Source organism: Panthera pardus, unplaced genomic scaffold, assembly GCF_024362965.1.
Source record: "Panthera pardus isolate Hobbes unplaced genomic scaffold, ASM2436296v1 HiC_scaffold_3, whole genome shotgun sequence".
NCBI classification, from domain to species: Eukaryota; Metazoa; Chordata; class Mammalia; order Carnivora; family Felidae; genus Panthera; species Panthera pardus.
The window spans coordinates 48,528,774-48,550,035 of NW_026526876.1; the positions used below are offsets into that span (position 1 = coordinate 48,528,774).

A 21,262-nucleotide genomic window follows, 5' to 3' on the forward strand; every position below is an offset into this window, starting at 1 on the left:
AATTGCACTACTTTGTATTTTGTACCCCAAGGATACAAAAACACTAATTCAAAGGGAATCACATGCACATGCATCCCATTGTTTATAGCAGCATTCTAAACAATAACCAAATTAAGGAAAGAGCCCAAATGTCCATTGACTGATGAATAGATAAGGAAGAGGTGGTATATATACACAATGGAATATTATTCTGCCATAAAAAAGAATGAAATCTTGCCATTTGCAATGGTGGGGATGGAACTAGAGAGTATTATGCTCAGCAAAATAATTCAGTCAGAGAAAGACAAATACCATGTGACTTCACACATTTATGGAATTTAAGAAATAAAACAGAGAAACATACAGGTAAAAAGACAGAGAGAGAGAGAGAGTCAAACTAGGAAACAGACTTTTATCTATAAGGAGAAACTGAAAGTTACTGGAGATCAAGTGGGTGGGGTTGTGTTAAATGTCTGACAGGTTAAGGAGGGCACTTGTAGTAATGAGGACTGGGTATTATATGTAAGTGATGAATCACTAAATTGTACACCTGAAATGAATATTACGCTGTATGTTACTGTGAGGAATTTAAAGAAAAACTTGTAGAAACTCCAGACGTGCATTAAGTAATAGGAACTAGAGTAAATATGCGTCTAGCATGAAGGGTTATGTTAGTTTGGCTGGGAGTCAGATTTATTTAATGTTGGCTGTAGCCAGAGGTGCCAATAAATTCAAATGCCTATCACTTAATTTTTGTGTCCTCTCTTGACTTTGGGCTTTGCACTACTCAGAGAAAGTCTAAATTTTATAGTTTCAGCTCTGTGTTTATACTGGATATACTCTGTTGTGTGGTGGTAAGATGTGGAGGAGGAAAAACATTCTATAATATTATGATTAAATCTCAATCTTTTAATAGAAAAAAATAAAAATAAGATTAAACACAGAATTGGTATATTTTTTTGAGGTTAGGTTACAAAAGACACTGAGCCTTCTGCATTGTTTCTGGTATCATTTGCTATGGCGGTGGCAGGGGCGGGGGAAGAGTTAACTAACATGTTGTGAGAAGCCGTACATGTGACGGTAACTGAGGCCTCCTACTAACAGATAGGTTAAGTGAGCACTGTGCAACAATGCTAGTGAAGCCTTTGGATGACTGTCGCCCTGATTGGTATCTTGACTGCAACCACATGATTCTGTAACCTAGCTTCATCATTCCCAGTTTCCTAACACTTAGAAACTGAAGATAATGTTTTTTGTTGTTTTAGGCTGCTGAATTTTGAGGTATTATTATGCAGCAATATATAATACGTATTTTAATCTTTGAGAAACAGGATAATTATCTGTTTTACAAAATATTGAAAAGAACCAGTGTGTGGATGTGATATTGTGATAAAATAAGAAACACATATTTTGGCCTTTGTCCCAGGCTCCTGGCTAGAGTATGTAAAACCTTTGTGATTTCTTAGGTAATAAAGTCACTAGGAACTTTTGTCTTTGGTCATTAACTCCTATTCCTGACACCGAGTTCCTAAATCCCTTGGAATTTCCTGGTAGGAGCAGCTTTTGTTCTAATGAGATAACTCTTTCTTGGAGAGCTCACTACACACACACCTTTTTTTTTCCTGGAAGGGAAGAGGCTCGAGATTAATAATTGATCACCTAAATGATGAAGCCTCCACAAAAATCCCTGAAGTATGAGGTTCAGAGCTTCTAGGTTGGTGAATACACTCACATGCTGGAAGAGGTTCACCCCAAGCCAATGGTCAGAAGCTCCTCTGCTTGGGTAGAGGTCCATTCTGGACCTCACCTGATACATCTCTTTATCTAGCTGTCATCTGTATCCTTTATTATAGAATAAACCAGTTTCCCTAAATTCTTGTGAGCTGTTCTAGCAAATTATCAATCTAGAGGGGCTTGTGGAAACGGATTTACAGCCAGTTGATTAGAAGTATATGTGACAACCTAGGACTTGCAGTTCGTTTCTGGAGTGGGGGCAGTCTTGTGAGACTGAGCCCTTAACTTGTGGGATCTGATGATAATCCTAGGAAGTGTCAGAACTGAACTGAATTGTAGGACACCCAACTGGTATCTACAGAAAATCAGAGAATTGCTTGGTGAAAGAAAACCTACACATCTGGTGTCATAAGTATCGTATGAGTAAAGGAAGAAATGTTTTCCTTTCAGTGGACATAGGTAATGCACTGTTAAATAAACTTACATCCACAGATTAGAATACTAAAACCTGAGGAGGCTCTGTGAAATAGTGATAGAGAAAATTTTCAAGATTAAGAGGTAAAGTTGCATGTGTATTGCATGCTATGCATAGATTATCACTAAAATAACACAAAAAGGGGGAAATGTTGGCTGCCTTGGGAACCGAGGTGGGAGTTCTTATGTACCATCTCATACATCATATACTTTCCATAATGTACTATACTACTGATCTATGTCACACAGGCAAATAAATTTAGAAAATAAAACAAAGTAGAAACATTTAAACACTGCTTGTGATTGCATAACATCTTCAACTCCTTAAAGTACAGGACTAAACACAATCCTAGAAACACATACAGAAAAGGGCTAATCTTAGCATTTGTAGTCATGTCTTAAACCAAAAATGTTTCTAGTATTAAATAGCTACTACTATATGGAATTGGACTCCATTGCACTAAAAAGGTGATCTAGGAAAGAAATGTGTAACGTTTTTACATTAAAAAACTTATCTGAGGGGCACCTGGGTGGCTCAGTCTGTTAAGAGTCTGACTTTGGCTCAGGTCATGATCTCACAGTTTGTGAGTTCAAGCCTCACACTGGGCTCTGTGCTGACAGCTTAGAGTCTGCAGTCTGCTTCAGATTCTGTGTCTGCCTCTCTCTTTCCCCGCTCACACGCTCGCTCTCACAAATAAACATAAAAAAAACTGATTTGAAAAATCAAGATTCAATAATGCATTACTCTAATCAAGTGAAAATTTTAATTTCATGTAGATACATTTACAATCACTGGCAAAAAAAGTAAAAGCAGTTAAATGAATTTTCTTTAATATACATTCAGATTGGTTCAATTTCTAGTTGGTGCAGCTAAGATGGTATCACAGGTCTAAAAGATGGAACCCCCCCCCCCAAAAAAAAAATAAATAAAAGATGGAATAACCCTTCACAATAAATTGACTTCTAAAGTGTCTATTAGTTGCTAGGTCTCTGTCTCGGAAAGATTGGAAAAGCAAACTCTTCAGTAACTAAAAATCCTTCTTAAGAACCACAATTACTGTTTTACCTGGACCACTGGTTCTCAACCCTGTTATTGAAAACTGGTATGCTTCCGGTTGTGCAGTTCCTAGCATATTGTGGATGTTGAATGCATGAATTAGCTCTTCAATCTCTTAATGAGATATCTTGTTCTAAATTAATAAATTAAAAAGTTTTCTTATTGGAGAACAATTCATACCAAAATGACATACTCTTAGGTATAGTATACTTCTACTCACTTTTAAGTGGGACATAATATTTCATCAAATGGTTACAAGCCATAACTGACTTAACCATATTCTTAACCATAGTCTATTGTTGGATATTTAGCCTGTTTCAATGTATTCTAAAATAAAATTAAAAAGTCAAGAGCTAAGGGGTGCCTGGGTGGCTCAGTTGGTTAAGCATCTGACTTGGGCTCAGGTCATGATCTCACGGCTTGTGAGTTAGAGCCCCGCGTCCGGCTCTGTGCTGACAGCTCAGAGCCTGGAGCCCAGCTTCACACTCTATCTCCCCCTCTCTCTACCTCTCCCCTGCTCATGCTCTGTCTCTCCTTCAAAATAAATAAACATTAAAAAAACCAAAAGTTAAGAGCTAAAGAAACATGTAAAAAAGAGGGGGGCACCTGGATGGCTCAGTCAGATAAGCGTCTGACTTCGGCTCAGGTCATGACCCTACGGTTCATGAGTTCAAGCACCACGTCGGGCTCTGTGCTGACAGCTCAGAGCCTGGAGCCTGCTTCAAATTCTGTGTCTCCCTTTCTCCCTGGCCCTCTCCTGCTCACTCTTGGTCTCTCTCTCTCTCTCTCTCTCTCTCTCTCACAAAATAAATAAACATCAAAAAAAGTCAAGAGTGCAAAAATAAACTTGTATTTTTAAAATGTTCCTCTAAAGCATGATCAGAGCACAACAAAAAATTAATATCTACCATTAAACCAACGACAAAATTCCAGCACATCAACAACAGTTCACTGATTTATTAGATGAACAAACATATATCCATATAATCAATGAAAACTGTCTGATATATAAAATAATTTAAGAAATGTTGGGAATTAGCAGCACCATCCGTTATTGAAATAGCAAGAAAAACTTCACATATTTTATGCAAACACGAGAAGAGGGTAACTACTTTAAGACCCAATAATGCCACTGAATGTCTGGGATGATTGAGAAGGGCACCTTTTTAGGCAAACACACCTCCTTCTACTCCAAAGATTTGAGGAGTATATCTGATGATTGATGTTTTACAAAAATGCTAATGAAATAAGAGATACTGCATAGTATTTTTTATTAGGACAAGAAGACTAATGCCGAGCTACTTTAAGCATGGCTCAACACTTCTGCTATGAAAAATTTAGTTCTGAATTATGAAATTAGAAATAAAAATAATTTTTAAAAGACACTAGCTGTCTCTAAGAAACATTAAGTGGAACACAGGTCACTATGAAAATACATCACTTTTCCAGTTTGCTTAATAATTTACTTTAAAAAGTTGTGTAGTTTTCATCACAAGTGACTTATACAAATTTCTTAATAAGCATTTTTAAAAGTTTAAATGTATTTCTAAAATCTAATAGATTCTTTTGATTTTTTTTTAATTTTAGCCCTGTTGTTACATTTACTGTGTCAGAATAAGAGACTGAGTTTGTGTGGAGTATACAAATTTACACACATTTTACAGCAACTTATACCCTAACATCTACAAAATTCACATTTATAATACAATACAAGGCCAGGATAAAACTGCCAAATTCCAAAAAGTGAAACTGTATACTATTTTTATTTTGTCCCCCTAAAAAACGTTCAAGTTCTGCACCAACTTCAAAAAGCCCTCTTATATCCTAAGTTTGGGAAAAAAACATTTTCCAGATACATTTCAGCAGACACAAACAGTTTTTCTGTGCTGATGAAGTAAAGGATTTCCCATTTTCTTCTGGCCCCTAAGTCTGCGTCGCATGGTAAGTTTAACAGCGTTCTTTCGCTGTGAGGTGGTGGGGAGGCTTGCAGGCTGAGCACCACTACTTCTACTTAAACAATTTCGTCTATGCTTCTTCATAAGAGGACCAGAGTTGGATTCCTCTAATGTCCTTTTAAAGTTTGCTGGAGGGGTTCTTTCAACTTCTTGGGCTTTCATTTGACCTGGAGTTGACATCTTTAAATTTTTTTGGTCCATGATGGTATTTGTTGAATTGGTAGGTGCAAGGCCAACTGACAGGCTATTATTCAAAGAATCATGTATCCTTAAAGTCAGGGCTTTAGTGCAATTTTCTTCAAGTGGCTCTGGATCTTTTGCGGGTATGACTGCCGCCGGGACATTGCCTCGAGCTATCTCAGTTGGGACTTCTAAATAATTCTCTGAGAAGGCATTACTACGAACAAGGGCAGGTATATGGTCCTTAGAGTTCAGCCGTGGCCATGGGTCCTCCTCCAGTGACTGAAAAACAAGAAAGTAAGCCAAATAAATAATTTATTCTAGAATTCAACTCAACCATTGGGGAGATGAAGAAGTTTCATTAGAGTAAGTGACAAATTTGGTTGGTTTATTTCCTACTTTCCCATTTTTTTCTATATTCTAATTCCTGAATATTTAGTAGTATAGATAATGTAAAGTGTAACATTAAAGCAACAATGTCATAATGCAAACTCATATTGTTGCTTTGTATCTATTTCCCAAACACTAGAGGCTGTTCTGTGACTTGAGAAAAGCAGGACATATGGGAACCTACAGAGCATGAATGGGGCAACTCTCAAAGAAATAAATGAAAATCATATGGAAACTTTCAGATAGTTTTTTAAAAGTTTGACAAGTGATTCAGATATGCATTACTCCTTCAGATATAGTGCTCTACATACACTCAGAATATTTTTCCCATTGGTAGATGATATTTTTCCTATCAAACCCAAATCTTCCACACCACTAATATTTTATAAAATCCTTGGGGCACCTGGGTGGCTCAGTCGGTAGAGTGTCCAACTTCAGCTCAGGTCACGATCTCACAGTTCGTGGGTTCAAGCTCTGCATCAGGCTCTGTGTTGACAGCTCAGAGCCTGGAGCCTGCTTCAGATTCTGTGTCTCCCTCTCTCTGCCCCTCCTCTACTCGTGCTCTGTCTCTCTCTCTCTCTCTCTCTCAAAAATAAACATTAAAAAAAATTTTAAATCCTTGTCTTAATAGTTTCTCAAAAATGGGTTTTAAGCATAAATATTATGGCTCCTTCAGGTATGTAACATTTCCCTCAAATCATTACCTCTTTTAAATCAAATCAAGTTTATTAAAATATTAACATATTCTGAAGTAAACCCTTTTATAGAAGGGTAAATGAAAACATATTATTTTCCTGATATAAAATCCCTTAGAAATAAACACCTTTCAGAAAGTGCTATATAAAAGTATACTTCTAAAAAGAATGTTTTATGTTTCTAGAATTAAAAAGAAAAGGGAAATTTAAGCCATCTGAAAGCATTTCAATCAAACCAAATCAAAATATAATGACTTTAGGTCAAATGGAGACTGGAGATGAGAAACCCTAGTTCCTAATTTGGTACTGCCTCAATTAGACTGCTGCTGTTTTTATCGTTGTTGTTTTAACTAAGAAAATACTCTTTCCTTCTGCAGTCATTGGTTCATTTATTTTATATTGCATAGTTTATTGAAAGCCCAGTTCTTATCTGTTTTAACACTGACTAGATGTTGGGCAGCAATCTTATTTCCAAGTGCCACTGTCAAGAAAGGACAACGGAACAGTCTTCATTCCAGGATATTTACATATGACTTTCAATAATATCAACAAGAGTTGTAGGTGAGTTTATCCTTCTGCATTAGTTGATTCCAATGCCTACTGTGGTCACAAGCATGTTCTGGATAATCACAGAAAACTGTATCTACTCATGAGAAATTATTGACCTCGAGTTTGTCCTGCTTTTAATACGGAAAAAGGATTTACAACAAGACAAGGCAGACAGAAGGATTCCTACTAACCAAACAATCACATCACTAATTTAGGCCTAAGAAAGAAGGTAATAGTCAAGCCATTGATAGGAATAGAATATACTGCTCCAGTTTGTAAAACAACGTTACACATTTTAACACAATTTACTGTAATTTCTGGTGTGCTGGGTCTTTTTAAATTCACAGATTATTATTCTGACACTACAGGAGTGCTGGCTTTTCTTCCCCCACTTTCTCCTTGAACTTTTCCTTTTTATTCTCTTTTTATTGGCATTCTGTGGGAATACGTTGCATCTGTCAGCACAGGCAACTGCTTAGAGTTCTCACACTCATCCCAGATTAATTAGTTGTTTTACTAGACCTTTTTACATATTCATAAAACGTATGTGATATTGAGATTACCTCCTAAAAATACATACTTTACAAGTTTCACTACTTCAGAGATCAACTTCCTCGCTCCATCTACCTTACAATCCAACAATATTAAACAACTAATTGAAAATTGTGTGGAGAACTCAACTGAAACCAAATGTTAATTTTCTGAAACAACTCCCTTCCCTATTCCTCCTTCCTATAGCTCTTGGCTTATTAAAAAAAAAAAAAAAAGGTAAATTTAGTTTTGCCCTAAAGAAAGGATGGAGAAAGAAACGTGTGCCAGAGTAATATATCACTTAAACAAAGTATTTCTACCATATCTATTCCAAAACAAAGATATAACTAGTGGTATACCTTAGAATCCATACCCAAATTCACATGTCTATAGATAGATAAACCTACACTCAAATGCCTAGTCCAAATGTTGGACAGTCTGTTTTTTATTTCCTTATTTTTAATTTACACATAAGTTAGTTAGCACATGGTGCAATAATGATTTCGGAAGTAGAATCCAGTGCTCATCCCAACAAATGTCTTCCTTAATGTCCCTTGCCCATTTACCCCACCCCCCCATAATCCCTCCAGCAATCCTCAGCTTGTTCTCTATATTTAAGAGCCTCTTACATTTTGTCCCCCTCCCTGTTTTTATATTATTTTTGCTTCCCTTTCCTTATGTTCATCTGTTTTGTGACTTAAATTTAAATGTGGGAAAGTCTTAAAAACCAAATTGACCAAAATGTCATTATATTTATCTAGATGCTACTAAACATGGGATTATTTTAACAAGGAAATAAATCAGAGACAATGTACTTATGGTTGCCAATTAAGATAAAACATAATTTCTTGGGAAGAAATTTGCCTTTACTTACTTGTTAGGTCAGAGCCAACAACATAATTATTCTGAATGGCTCCAAATATTTTCCTCTATTTGGGTGGGGCCAATTGGTTAACAAGTAACTATGCCTAAATATAAGTCAGTGTATACATAAATCTCCTTATCTTTATTTTAGTATTAGATCATTATTTCGTTAGAATCATTATTTTCCTAGATCCTTATATCTCTAGATCATTTCTAAAATTCTAGAAATAATTTTTGAAACATATGTACAATTTTTACTAATGCCAATCAGCAGGCTGCAATAATTTTTATGTGAAATCAATATTAAGAATATTTATTCTGGCAATCCCTATCAAAATCCCAACACCAGCATTCTTCACAGAGCTAGAACAAACAATCCTAAAAATTGTATGGAACCAGAAAACACCCCAAATAGCCAAAGCAATCTTGAAAAAGAAAACCGAAGCTGGAGGCATCACCATCCCAGACTTCAAGATGTATTACAAAGCTGTAATCATCAAGACAGTATGGTACTGGCAAAAGAACAGACACTCAGATCAATGGAACAGAATAGAGAACCCAAAAAAGGACCCACAAATGTATGGCCAACTAATCTTTGACAAAGCAGGAAAGAATATCCAATGGAATAAAGACAGTCTCTTCAGCAAGTGATGCTGGGAAAACTGGACAGCGACATGCAGAAAAATGAACCTGGATCACTTTCTTATACCATATAACAAAAAGAAACTCAAAATGGATGAAAGACCTAAATGTAAGACAGGAAGCCACCAAAATCCTTGAGGAGAAAGCAGGCAAAAACCTCTTTGACCTTGGCCATAGCAACTTCTTGCTTGACACATCTCCAAAGGCAAGGGAATTAAAAGCAAAAATGAACTACTGGGACCTCATCAAAATAAAAAGCTTCTGCACAGCGAAGGAAACAATTATCAAAACTAAAAGGCAACTGACGGAATGGGAGAAGATATTTGCAAATGACATATCAGATAAAGGGTTAGTATCCAAAATCTATAAAGAACTTATCAAACTCAACACCCAAAAAAACAAACAATGCAGTGAAGAGATGGGCAAAGACATGAATAGACACTTCTCCAAAGAAGACATTCACATGGTTGACACATGAAAAAATGCTCACATCACTCATCATCAGGGAAATATAAATCAAAACCACAATGAGATACCACCTCACACCTGTCAGGATGGCTAACATTAACAACTCAGGCAACAACAGATGTTGGCAAGGATGCAGAGAAATCTCTTGCACTGCTGGTGGGAATGCAAACTGATGCAGCCACTCTGGAAAACAGTATGGAGGTTCCTCAAAAAATTTAAAATAGAACTACCCTACAACCCAGCAACTGCACTACTACATATTTACCCAAGGGATACAGGTATGCTGTTTTGAAGGGGCACATGCACCCCGATGTTTATAACAGCACTATTGACAACAGCCAAAGTATGGAAAGAGCCCAAATGTCCATCAACAGATGAATGGATAAAGAAGATATGGTGTGTGTATGAATGGATAAAGAAGATATGGTGTGTGTATGAATGGATAAAGAAGATATGGTGTATACACAGGCACCCCATAAGAGACTCTTAAATATAGAGAACAGAGGGTTGTTGGAGGGGTTGTGGGAGGTGGGATGGGCTACTCCTGAAATCATTGTTGCACTATATGCTAACTTGGATATAAATTAAACAATAAATAAATTAATAAATTTTAAAAAAGAGAGTATTTATTTTGGATGCCTGGGTGGCTCAGTCAGTTGAGCATCCGACTTCAGCTCAGGTTATGATCTCATAGTTTGTGGGTTCTAGCCCCATGTCGGGCTCTGTGCTGACAGCTCGGCACCTGGAGCCTACTTCAGATTCTCTGTTTCCCTCTCTCTGCCCCTCCCCTGCTTACAATGTCTCTTTCTCTCAAAAATAAATAAACATAGGGGCGCCTGGGTGGCGCAGTCGGTTAAGCGTCCGACTTCAGCCAGGTCACGATCTCACGGTCCGTGAGTTCGAGCCCCGCGTCAGGCTCTGGGCTGATGGCTCAGAGCCTGGAGCCTGTTTCCGATTCTGTGTCTCCATCTCTCTCTGCCCCTCCCCCATTCATGCTCTGTCTCTCTCTGTCCCAAAAATAAATAAAAAAACATTGAAAAAAAAAAAATAAAAATAAATAAATAAATAAATAAACATTAAAGAAAAAAAATTTTTTTAAGAATATTTATTTATTCCTTGGGGCACCCAGGTGGCTCATTTGGGTAAATGTCCAACTTTGGCTCAGGTCATTATCTCATGGTTCATGACTTGGAGCCCTGTATCAGGCTCTACACTGACAGTGCAGAGAGGGCCTGGGATTCCCTCTTCCCCTCTCTGCCCCTCCCCCACTTGGTCACGTGTTTGTTTGCGCTCTCTCTTTCAAAATAAATTAACTTAAAAAGTAATAATATTTATTCCTATCACAGTCTATGTCCCCTTACCCTTTATCTCCATTCTAATGCTTCCTTCTTTATTCTGCCTAAAGGTCAGTGATTCAAATACAAATAAATACATTAGGGAACACGAAAGTAATGAATACATTCAAACTGAGGAATAGACAAATACTCAAATGAACATAAGCTCCTTCACAACTCTCAAAAAGAGAAAGGAGATTTTAAAAGGTTTCAATCCGCACTATTATTCAAAAGTTTTCAAAGAAAAGAAAGCTTTGACAAGAAATTCTTCTAAGAATATAAGTATAAAATATTAATTTGTCAGTTTCTAAATGAAGAGTCAATGCAAGGAAAACTAAGTTGCCACCTGTATGTGAAGTAAAAGAAAGCACTAAAAGTAAATTTCCAAGTACTGAGCATAGGATCACAATACCAAAATCAATCAAATTTTTTGTACTGTGTAGCTCTGAATACCTTAAAAAACTGCCGAATACATAACATAAAATTCTACTGTATTTCCTATTTTAATGGTCAGTCTTCTGAAAAGCACATTCTCAGAAGGCCCAAGTATAACAAAGTAGTTATCAATACTACTAATTTTTAGTAGGAAAATACTGGGATGAAATCAGAAAAAAAGGAAATATGGTACCACTTAAATTTGTTTCATAGCCTATCTTAAACTCATTCAATATTAACATGAGTAAGAAGAGGAATAATGTTTCTTATCCATGTTATCAGACAACAAGTTCTAAGGTCTGATATCCTAAGGTCCACTTCAATCTTGAGTCTGTACGATCTAATCCAAACTGTTTTATCTCTCAGTCTTATTATCTATACGACGGAATAACAACTGCACTATTTACCTATTTGGGTTATGAGGTTCAAATGAAATATATATGAAAGTACTTCACAAACTTTTAAATGCTTACACAAATGTTCATAGTATTAGAAGAGGATCATTAGAATATTATTAATCTACATCACCTTTCTATTAGGTGCTGTACACATAGCTAGCATTCAGAATAGCACTGATGTGAAGATGAATCAATGACAATAAGTTACATGACAAAGATCTATCACTTTCTTGAACCTCATTCAAATCCAAAATCCTTTTCTATGAAGAATCTGAAAACTTTTCAGGCAACACCAACCAAAGAAATTCTATTTATTAAAACAACTTAAATACCATTTAAGAGAATTACATACCTTGACTGGTGGTGTAGAACATGGAGAAGGAGTCATCACGCAGGTTTCTTGACTATTATAGGAAGGACTATCCGTCAGGTTCAGATAGAGCTCATCTTCATTGGTGAAATTTCCCTGACTGTCCACTCCTGGAGAAATGCAGATCACTATAGCACTAGTATTATCTGCTCGAAGCATACGCTGCCTCCAGCGGCCTAGTGCTCGATTCACAAGCATTTTGGCACAAGACTGTCCATGCTCACCCTATATTTAAAAGAACAAGAAGAAAGAAAGTTCACAACTCAGATTTAGTTGCCACTATATCTGTTATCAAATTTAAAGGTGTGTGTGTGGGTTTTTTTTAATGTTTATTTATTTTTGAGAGAGAGAGACAGAGCGTGAGTGGGGGATGGTCAGACAGAGAGGGAGACACAGAATCCGAAGCAGGCTCCAGGCTCTGAGCTGTCAGCACAGAGCCCGACACGCGGCTCGAACTCACAAACTGTGAAATCATAACCTGAGCTGAAGTCGGCTGCTCAACCAACTGAACCACCCAGGCGCCCCTGTTTTATCAAATTTAAAATGAGGTATTCATATGGCTTAAATTAAATCTCCAAAATTTCAAACATTATCCACAGTCCCCATAACTATGTTAAAATAGTATTGCTCTAAATTTTTTAAAGTAATAAAACAAGGCCTTATCCTGTGGTTAAATTTCACCTGTGTTTTTTTCTTTTTGGTAGCAAGAAACTTACGTCTTCACTGTAACTTTAATTAGGAAAAGCTATATAGAAGTTATCTAAAATGGGAAGTAACATCAAATTATTACAGATAAATAATTCACAAATGAGATAATCAGGCATGGTAAAAAAAAAAAAGAAACACAAACAAACAAAAAACACATAGTTCAAACTCATGTTGTTTAAAGGTCAACTGTACATAAAAATGATGCCACTGATATGAGAAAAAAAACAATACAGTAAGTGGCTATGGTATGGAGATCACCACATACAAACAGAAAGCGTAAAAAAAAAAAACAAAACTCCAAATGATCTCATGTTATGCAAATAAATGTGGCTTGGAATAAAACTTTTAGTATCATACACAGATTCAATACATGTATTCAATAATTACTAAGTTTCAAAGAACAGAAATGAAAACGATTTTCTTCCACCATACACTCTTACTAGGTGATCTCATAAGTTGTCACAGCTTTACCTAACTCTTAATACTCAAATTTGTATTTGAGAGGCTTCTCTCTCAAATATTTCTGCCTAATGAAAATACCTATCTAGATTAACCACAAGCACCTCCAATTCAACATGCCTACATCTGAATTAATTATCACCTTTCTACCCCAGAATAATGTGTTTCTTCTTGATAATAGCTATCACCAGTCAAAAATTTGGGCATCACCACATTCGTCCTCCTTAAAAACCCAAATTCTATCAATTCTACCACTCATGAATTTCTTTTGTTATTGTGTATATATGGATTTGTTGTTTTTTACCACTGTTACCCTATATCAAGCTTGCAAAATTTCTCATTTGGAATATAACAGTAGCCTCCAAAAGGAAGCCTAATAGATCCATTGCTAAAAATCAAATCAGGGGCACCTGGGCAGCTCAGTCAGTTAAGCATCCAAGTCTTGGTTTCTGCTCAGCTCATGATCTCATGGTTAGTGGGTTCTGGCTCTGTGTCAGGCTCTGTGCTATCAGCACGAAGCCTGCTTGGGATTCTCTCTCTCCCTCTCTCTGCCTCTCGTGTTCTCTTTCTCTCTCTCAAAATAAATAAACTTAAAAAAAAAAAATAAAAAATTAATGAGGTTTCATAGGCCCTTAAGTCTTAAGGCTATTCATAAAAGTCTATGGTTGTGTGTTTTGTTATCTAGTTTCATTTATTTATATCCTGTCTCCTTCTCCTGATGAGTTGCAAAGTCTGTTTTACTAATTCTAGAGCCAGGCAAATGCAAAAATCTACACAAAGTGAACACCCTTAGTTCATATTCAAGACTCCTGACCAACGTACTAAAACAATGTACAGGTCATAATATCAAATTATTGAGTCACTTCTCACCATCAAGTATTTTTTCTCCTCTTGGTCCTGGCACATTGAGATGGCATCCTGCGGTGGGATCATATTCCAAAGTCCATCACTCCCCAAGATAATGTACTTGTGCTTTTGGGGGTCAAGAGTGTGGACACTTGTGTCTGGTTCAGGTGATACCACAAACTCACCACTGAAGAAATCATAGCTCCACAAATCACCTGGGGGTGGGGGGCAGAAGTAAGAAGCAAGAAGTATTATTTCCAAGCTAGTAATATCATGTCAACAGATTAAAGGAGAAAATCTACATATTCATCTCAACAGATGTAGAAAAGTATTTGATAACATTCAAAGTCTACACATGATTTAAAACACACACACACACACACACACACACACACACACACACACACACAACTTCTTAAGCAAACTAGAAATAAAAGACAACTCCCTTAACATGATAAAAGTTCTTTTCTAACACTATACTGAAGGTCCCTCCCTGCATAGTAAGTTTAAACAATTAAAATCAGATATATAAACTGGAAAGGAGAAAATAAACTACCATTTGTTTCAGATAATTTTATTTCTACATGGGAAATCAAAACTAAATCAGATAAATTATCAGAAAAGGAACATTTAGAAAGGTTGTTAAATACAAACCCAGTTTATAAAAGTGAACTGTATTTCTAGACAATAGTAAGAAATAGTAAATATAAATTTAAACAATTTATTTATAAGTTAACCAAATGTAAATATCTGGAAATAAATTTAACAAAAGTTGTGCAAGTCTTTTATGGACAAAATTATACAATTAGATTACAAAACATTAAAAAGACTATCTAAATAAATGGAGAAATAAACTATTTCAAAGGAAGACTTAATACTTTAAAGATGTTAATTCTCCCAAAAATAGCTTTAAAAGCTTTAAAAGTCAATGTAATTCCAAGCAAAACCCCTAAAGAATTTTTGTAGAATGACAAGCTTATTTTTAAAATGGACAGGGAAGAACAAGGGCCAAGATTAACCAAGACAAGTGTGAAGAAAAGATAAAAGACAGAACTTGCTCAACAACTAGGAGTCTTAGTTGCTATCTGAAAACCCGTGCTCACCCGTAGGGTCAAGAAAGGATCTAGTCAAAACTTACAGAATAAATGTCAGTCACTTGGAAGAAAATTCTAGAAATAAAAATGAGCATTTTTATGTTCTTAAACTACCACATGACCAGTCTTTGGAGATTAATAGTTCACCCTTTCAGTGAGTGAGGAAAAGAAGTCCTCATACAGTTACCCTCCTTCTTGATTAGCTCTCTATGAAACAATACCTAAACTCCTACCTTTCAGACGTATTAGTACAAACCTCAAAATGTGCAACTTAAGAACTTTTAGTTGACTCAGGCCATCAAAAACATTTTTACAAGTGAGATAGAAAAAACATTTTACAGAAACCATTTATTCTTCTGTGATACATAATACAAAATAAGTGGAACAATGTAACTTTTCTTTTGCTCCCCAAAACTGGGGGAAGAGTAGAAAGAAAGGAGAAAACATTAATCTCTGACTCTTTTGTTTATAGTGAAATGTACTCTGAGTAAAGACCTAAATTAAAAGCAAAAGGTTTTCAGACAAGAAGGTGGTTTTTGCACTTTCACCATGTCTGACTTCTTTTTAAAAAAGAGGAAGCTCCTGGTCCTTTCTCTTCCTTACTTAAGCCTCCCTATTACCACCCAGCAGAAGTATCGGCCAATTCAAACATGCTCAGAGTCTAAGGAAAAAATAATTCATATCAATTACTCCACTCTAAAAGAGCAAAATTCATTGCTAAACCAGCCCCTTGAAAGAGAAAGGGGCAATTCAGTCTTCAGAGTAGCAACAGAGTGCACATACGGGAACCTGACTGGCTCAGTTGGTAGAGCATGCAACTCCTGACCTTGGGGTTGTGGGTTTAAGCCCCATGCTGGGCTTAGAGATTACCTAAAAATAAAATCTTTAAAAACAAACAAACAAAAAAGAACACACGGGACCACTAAAAGCTAATTATAATCCAGGTCGACTCACAAAGACACATTTAGTTCTTTATGTTAACAAAACAAAGTTCTTTGGCTGATGAAACTTTTAAAATGAGCATGGAAACAGTTCAGATAAATATTAATATAGCAAGTACAGAATTCATAAGTGATGCTAAAAGCTTTCAAAAGCAGTTTTTCCTCATTATTTGGAATTACTATTGCCATTCCAAGTAAGAACATATGTCTAAATTTAAAATCTATGTAAAAAAAAGAAATTCCAATTTTCAATATAATGCAGATTACATGACCTTTAAAAAGGGCCACAATTTCTCATGTATAAACTAGTATTAATATCTTTATAAATTTAAAAATATTTTTAAATAAGTAATTTTTTCACTTAAGAGGCACAGTGTGTCAGTTTCTCCCATCATTGGCAATGCCAACCTGAACCATTTGGTTCAAATGCTATCAACCACAACTGTACAGGTGCCCTTTTCATTTTGTAATTGATATGTAATCCAAAGAGTGATAGCTTTGAGTCTGTGTGAAATATCCTCTTGTCCACCAAAATATGCCATGTTTTAGCATTCATTAATGATTCTTAGCCCCCTATGTTTAACTGTATGTTTAACTTTAACTCTCTATAATTAACTGTTACTATGATGGTTGTAAACTGTTGACAGAATAAGAACATTCTTAAATTACACTTTTTGTTGTGTTTTCTGAAGAAGAGTTTCCCATTCTCCTCTACTTGTTTATAATCTTTTTAGTATCTTTATAAACTTATGGATTCTTTTTACTTCAATATGCTATAAATTACTCCTGTCGTTATTTGTTTTGATGCTCAAGTTGCTTTAAATTTGCCAGTAAAAGTCCTTGGAGTGTTTGTTAATTTTTAACAAACTCATTACGTGAGTTGTATTCATAGCCAGATTTAAGAATATATGATATAGCCACAGTTCCCTTATGTTACCAATTCAGAGAATTTACATGGCTTTACCTGAGATCAAATGAATGAGGATTAGAATTGGCCCTTGAACTAATTGTTTCTATCACTGACCTACAGTTTGTACACCAAAATAGGATCACAGAGTATCATTCCTGTACATTCTAAAGGGAGGGACCTTGGGCACTGGGGCAGATGTAGTTGGTTGCCTGCTTGTTGGCTGTTTCCTTTTTGTCTTCAGTAGAGGCACTGGAGGGACCCCAGAGGAGAAAGAGGTCTTCCTTCTGGTTTCAGTATGTTTTCTGCTTTCTTCTGTGGCACATGGCAGCCCAGTGCACAGGACACAGTGGTCCTCACCCCTAGTGAATTTCAACATTCCTCTCCCTACCCTCTTTGGGTGGCTTCCCATGGAGAGCTCCCAAACAACTTTTGCCTCACTTAATCCATTCTTAAAACTGCAACCCAAATCATCCTTTTAAAACTCAAATTTAACATGGTGGTATGGGGCGCCTGAGTGGCTCAGTCAGTTAAGTGTTCCACTTTGGCTTAGGTTATGATCTCACAGTTCATGGGTTCAAACCCCACATCAGGCTCTGTGCTGACAACTCAGACCCTGGAGCCTGCTTCAGATTCTGTGTCTCCCTCCGTCTCTCTCTCTGCCCCTCCTCCACTAGTGCTCTCTCTCTTTCAAAAATAAATAAATGTTAAAAGAAAAAGTTAAAGAAGAAAAAGATGGATGGTGGTGATGGTTGCACAACATTGTAAATGTACTTAACACTACCACTGAATGGCACACTTAAAATGGTTAAGATGGGGGGCACCTGGGTGGCTCAGTCAGTTAAGTGGTTGACTCTTGATTTGGTCTCAGGTCATGATCTCACAGGTTCATAGAATCAAGCCCCCCCTTGGGCTCTGCACTGACAGCGCAGAGTCTGCTTGGGATTCTCTTCCTCAAGATAAACATATATTAAAAACAATAATGATAAAATAAAATGGTTAAGATGGCAAAACTGTATATGTATTTGCCATAATTGAAAACACACACACAAATCGAGTTGTTTCCCACTTCTACTCTGCAACAGTTTATTCGTATTCTTAAGACACAACTCTTAACCACAGTCTAAAAGCATGAAATATTTTCTCATTTTATCTGTGCCTCTTATTTCTGTATCAATCTCTGTTCTAGCTACACTGGCCTTTGTCAGAGTTCCTTATATTCACCAGCCTTCCTCCCATCACAGAGTTGTTCGTAAATGCAGTTCCTATGCCTAGAACACACATTCTTCCACTTTTAACATCAAGTAATTGTTAGACTTAAATATCTCTTGCTTCTCCAGCTAGTAAAATACCATTTTATTTTATTTAAATGTTTTATTTATTTTTGAGAGAGAGAGCACGTGTGCAAGCGGAGAGAGTGAAGGGGGGGAGGGGACAGAGGACCTCAAGTGGGCTCTGCGCTGACAGCAGCGAGCCTCATAATGAACCGTGAGATCACAACCTGAGCCAAAGTCAGATGCTCAACCAACTGAGCCACCTAGGCGCCCCTAAAATACCCTTATTTTAAGTTCTTATTAACATGCATACAAATATTTAGAGATGTAATTTTTCAGTCCTTTTTGTGATCTGATGAATGCCTCTCCCCTTCTCTAAACTGTAAGATTCCATGAGGACAAAGGCCAACCACATGCTTGACACATACTGTAATCAGTATCTGTTCAATGAATAAATGATTTGCAAGATTCACATGCAATTCCATGAGGCAGCCACAAGAAGGCACCTTTGTCACATCTGTACTCAAGTAACTATAATCCTAATGAGTGCCTAAAAACGATACCAATTTCTGCTAAGCAAACTTCCCTCTTTCCCAAAACGCTAGAAGAAAAATGGCCACATGCCATAAGAATGGTGCTAAATACGATAATTTAATTTACTATGAGCCAATAAGTATTATCATGCAACATGTTAAACTATTAATTTTTTTAATTAAAAAAATTTTAGCAGGGGTGGGGAGAGACGGAAAGAGTACACACATTCACATGTGTGCGGGGGAGGGACGGAGGGAGAGAGAGAATCTTAAGCGGGGTCCACGCTCAGCACGGAACAAGACACAGGACTCAATCTCATAACCATTAGATCATGATCTGAGCTGAAACTAACAGTGGGACACTTAGCCAACTGAGCCACTCAGGTGTACCCCATCAACAGTATTTAAAATACTATCTATGCCACTGACTCCCAAATTGCTATCTCCAGCCTGGACCTCACCTACTGCCAATTTTCATGAAGTCAACTACATGAAGTCAACTGGACATCAGTGGTTTTATGTCTGATAAGCACCTCAAACTAACTTGTTAAAAACAGAACTCCTGACCTCCTTTTGCAACTGATGTTTCAGTATTTGCTATGTGGTTAATAGCTGCTCAGTTAAAAAAAAAAATCATTAATAAGGCTATCTGCATTCATTGTTCCTTCTGCCTAATAAATTCTCTTGCCCCAGAAGACACCCATAGGTCTCAATGCCTCATCTCTTGATTCAAATGTCATTTTTTTCAGATCTCCTCTGAGTATTCCATTTAAAATTACACCCCTACTTCCCACAACATTCCCTGCTTTATTTTTCATGATAGCACCTTTCACTACATAACACAATACATAGTCTACTTATTATTTCTTTATTGTCTGTTTTCTCCTATTAGAAGGTAAGTTCCATGAGTCCAGGAATTTTTTATTGTTTTGTTCATTGTGGAATCCCTAGAACCTAGAAGAGTACCTGGCACATAATAGACATTTAATAGATATTTGGTAAATAAATCAACAAAGATTCATTTATGAGTCATGAAGAAGTGGGAACTCTGTGTGGTTTTAAAATATGTGCACAAATTCATTATACTTCGTAAGAAGCACAGCTTAATTCTGCTCAGAAGAAAAATCGACTAGATTTTCTAGTCTAGTCTAAGAGGAAGTGATGATGTGTCGCTTTTGACACTAGACCATAAAAACACATTATGGTTGTTGCACCTTGCTCTCTTGCATCACTTGATCAGGGGAAGCCAGCTGCATCAAGGAGCCCTACAGAGAAGCGCACAGGACAAGGAACTGAGGCCTACTTCCAACAGCCAAGTATGTAAGGCATCCTAGAAGTGAATACTCCAACCCCATTCTGGCTTTCAGATGATACCCATAGGTGATATCGTGATTACAACTACATGCGAGACCCTGAGCCAGAATCACTCCCAGGTTCTGAGCCACAGGAACCATATGAAATAATAAATGTTTTAAACTAAGTTTGAGAATATTCTGTCAGATAGCAAGAGATAACTAATTCAGTTACTCACTCTGGGGAGATATTAAGATCTAACAACATTAAAAATGTACTTATCTATGAACTGAGTTTTCCAACTGGTATCCCTTGAATGGATTGAGTATGACCATGTGTTAGCAGGATGGGACCTGAGTGGCTAGAGCCTTTAGGCCAGTTACCTCCAGCCTGAAGTAGCCTCCTTCACTTACTGAAGAAATATTATCATACTGTATGTGTATGTCATAGTATTTTAAAAAAAATTTTTAATGTTTACTTATTGAGAGGGATAGATATTGAGAGAGACAGAGCATGAGCAGGGGAGGAAGAGAGAGGGAGGCACAGAATCCAAAGCAGCATGGGGCTCAAACTCACAAACTGGGAGATTATGACCTGAGCTGAAGTTGAACGCTTAACTGACTGAGTCACTCAGGTGCCCCTGATGTGGTGTTTTAAAAGTAGGGGGCGCCTGAGTGAATCAGTTAAGTGTCTGACTTTGGCTCAGGTCATGAACTCACAGTTTCATGAGTTCAAGCCTTGCATCAGGCTCTGTGCTGACAGCTCAGAGCTTGAACCCTGTTTTAGATTCTGTGTCTCCCTCTCTCTCTGTTGTTCCCCCACTCGCACTCTCTCTCTCTCTCTCTGTCTCAAAAATAAATACAGATTAAAAGTTGGTAAGTAATGTACTATGACCCAGCAATTCCACTTCTAATTTATATGCCTTAAAGAAATCTCATAGGTGTATATATTCATAGCAGCATTTTTCATAGTAGCAAATGCATAGGTATAACCTAACTGTCCAATCAGGGTGTGGAAGAAGAAAATACAGTTTCATAGTGAGACTGAACGTCTAATAGTCAACAATTAAAACTACATTTATAAAGATGAATAAATCTCAAAAACAACACACAGTGAAAATAGCAAGTTAAAAAAAGGTGTTTTGACTATGAT

General features: G+C 36.8%; 1 protein-coding gene across 1 annotated transcript in view; it reads right to left on the reverse strand.

Moving 5' to 3' along the window:
- Positions 1 to 2,932: 2,932 nt before the first annotated feature.
- The window catches only part of PPM1D (protein phosphatase, Mg2+/Mn2+ dependent 1D), a 48,046-nt gene continuing 29,716 nt past the window's right edge, over positions 2,933 to 21,262 (reverse strand). The window contains exons 4-6 of the mRNA XM_019431038.2: positions 14,093 to 14,283; positions 12,038 to 12,280; positions 2,933 to 5,661 (exon numbers count right to left, since the gene is read on the reverse strand). Of these exons, the coding sequence (XP_019286583.1) occupies positions 5,104 to 5,661; positions 12,038 to 12,280; positions 14,093 to 14,283 (992 nt within the window). The 3' untranslated portion in view covers positions 2,933 to 5,103. The remainder of the gene's footprint in view (positions 5,662 to 12,037; positions 12,281 to 14,092; positions 14,284 to 21,262) is intronic.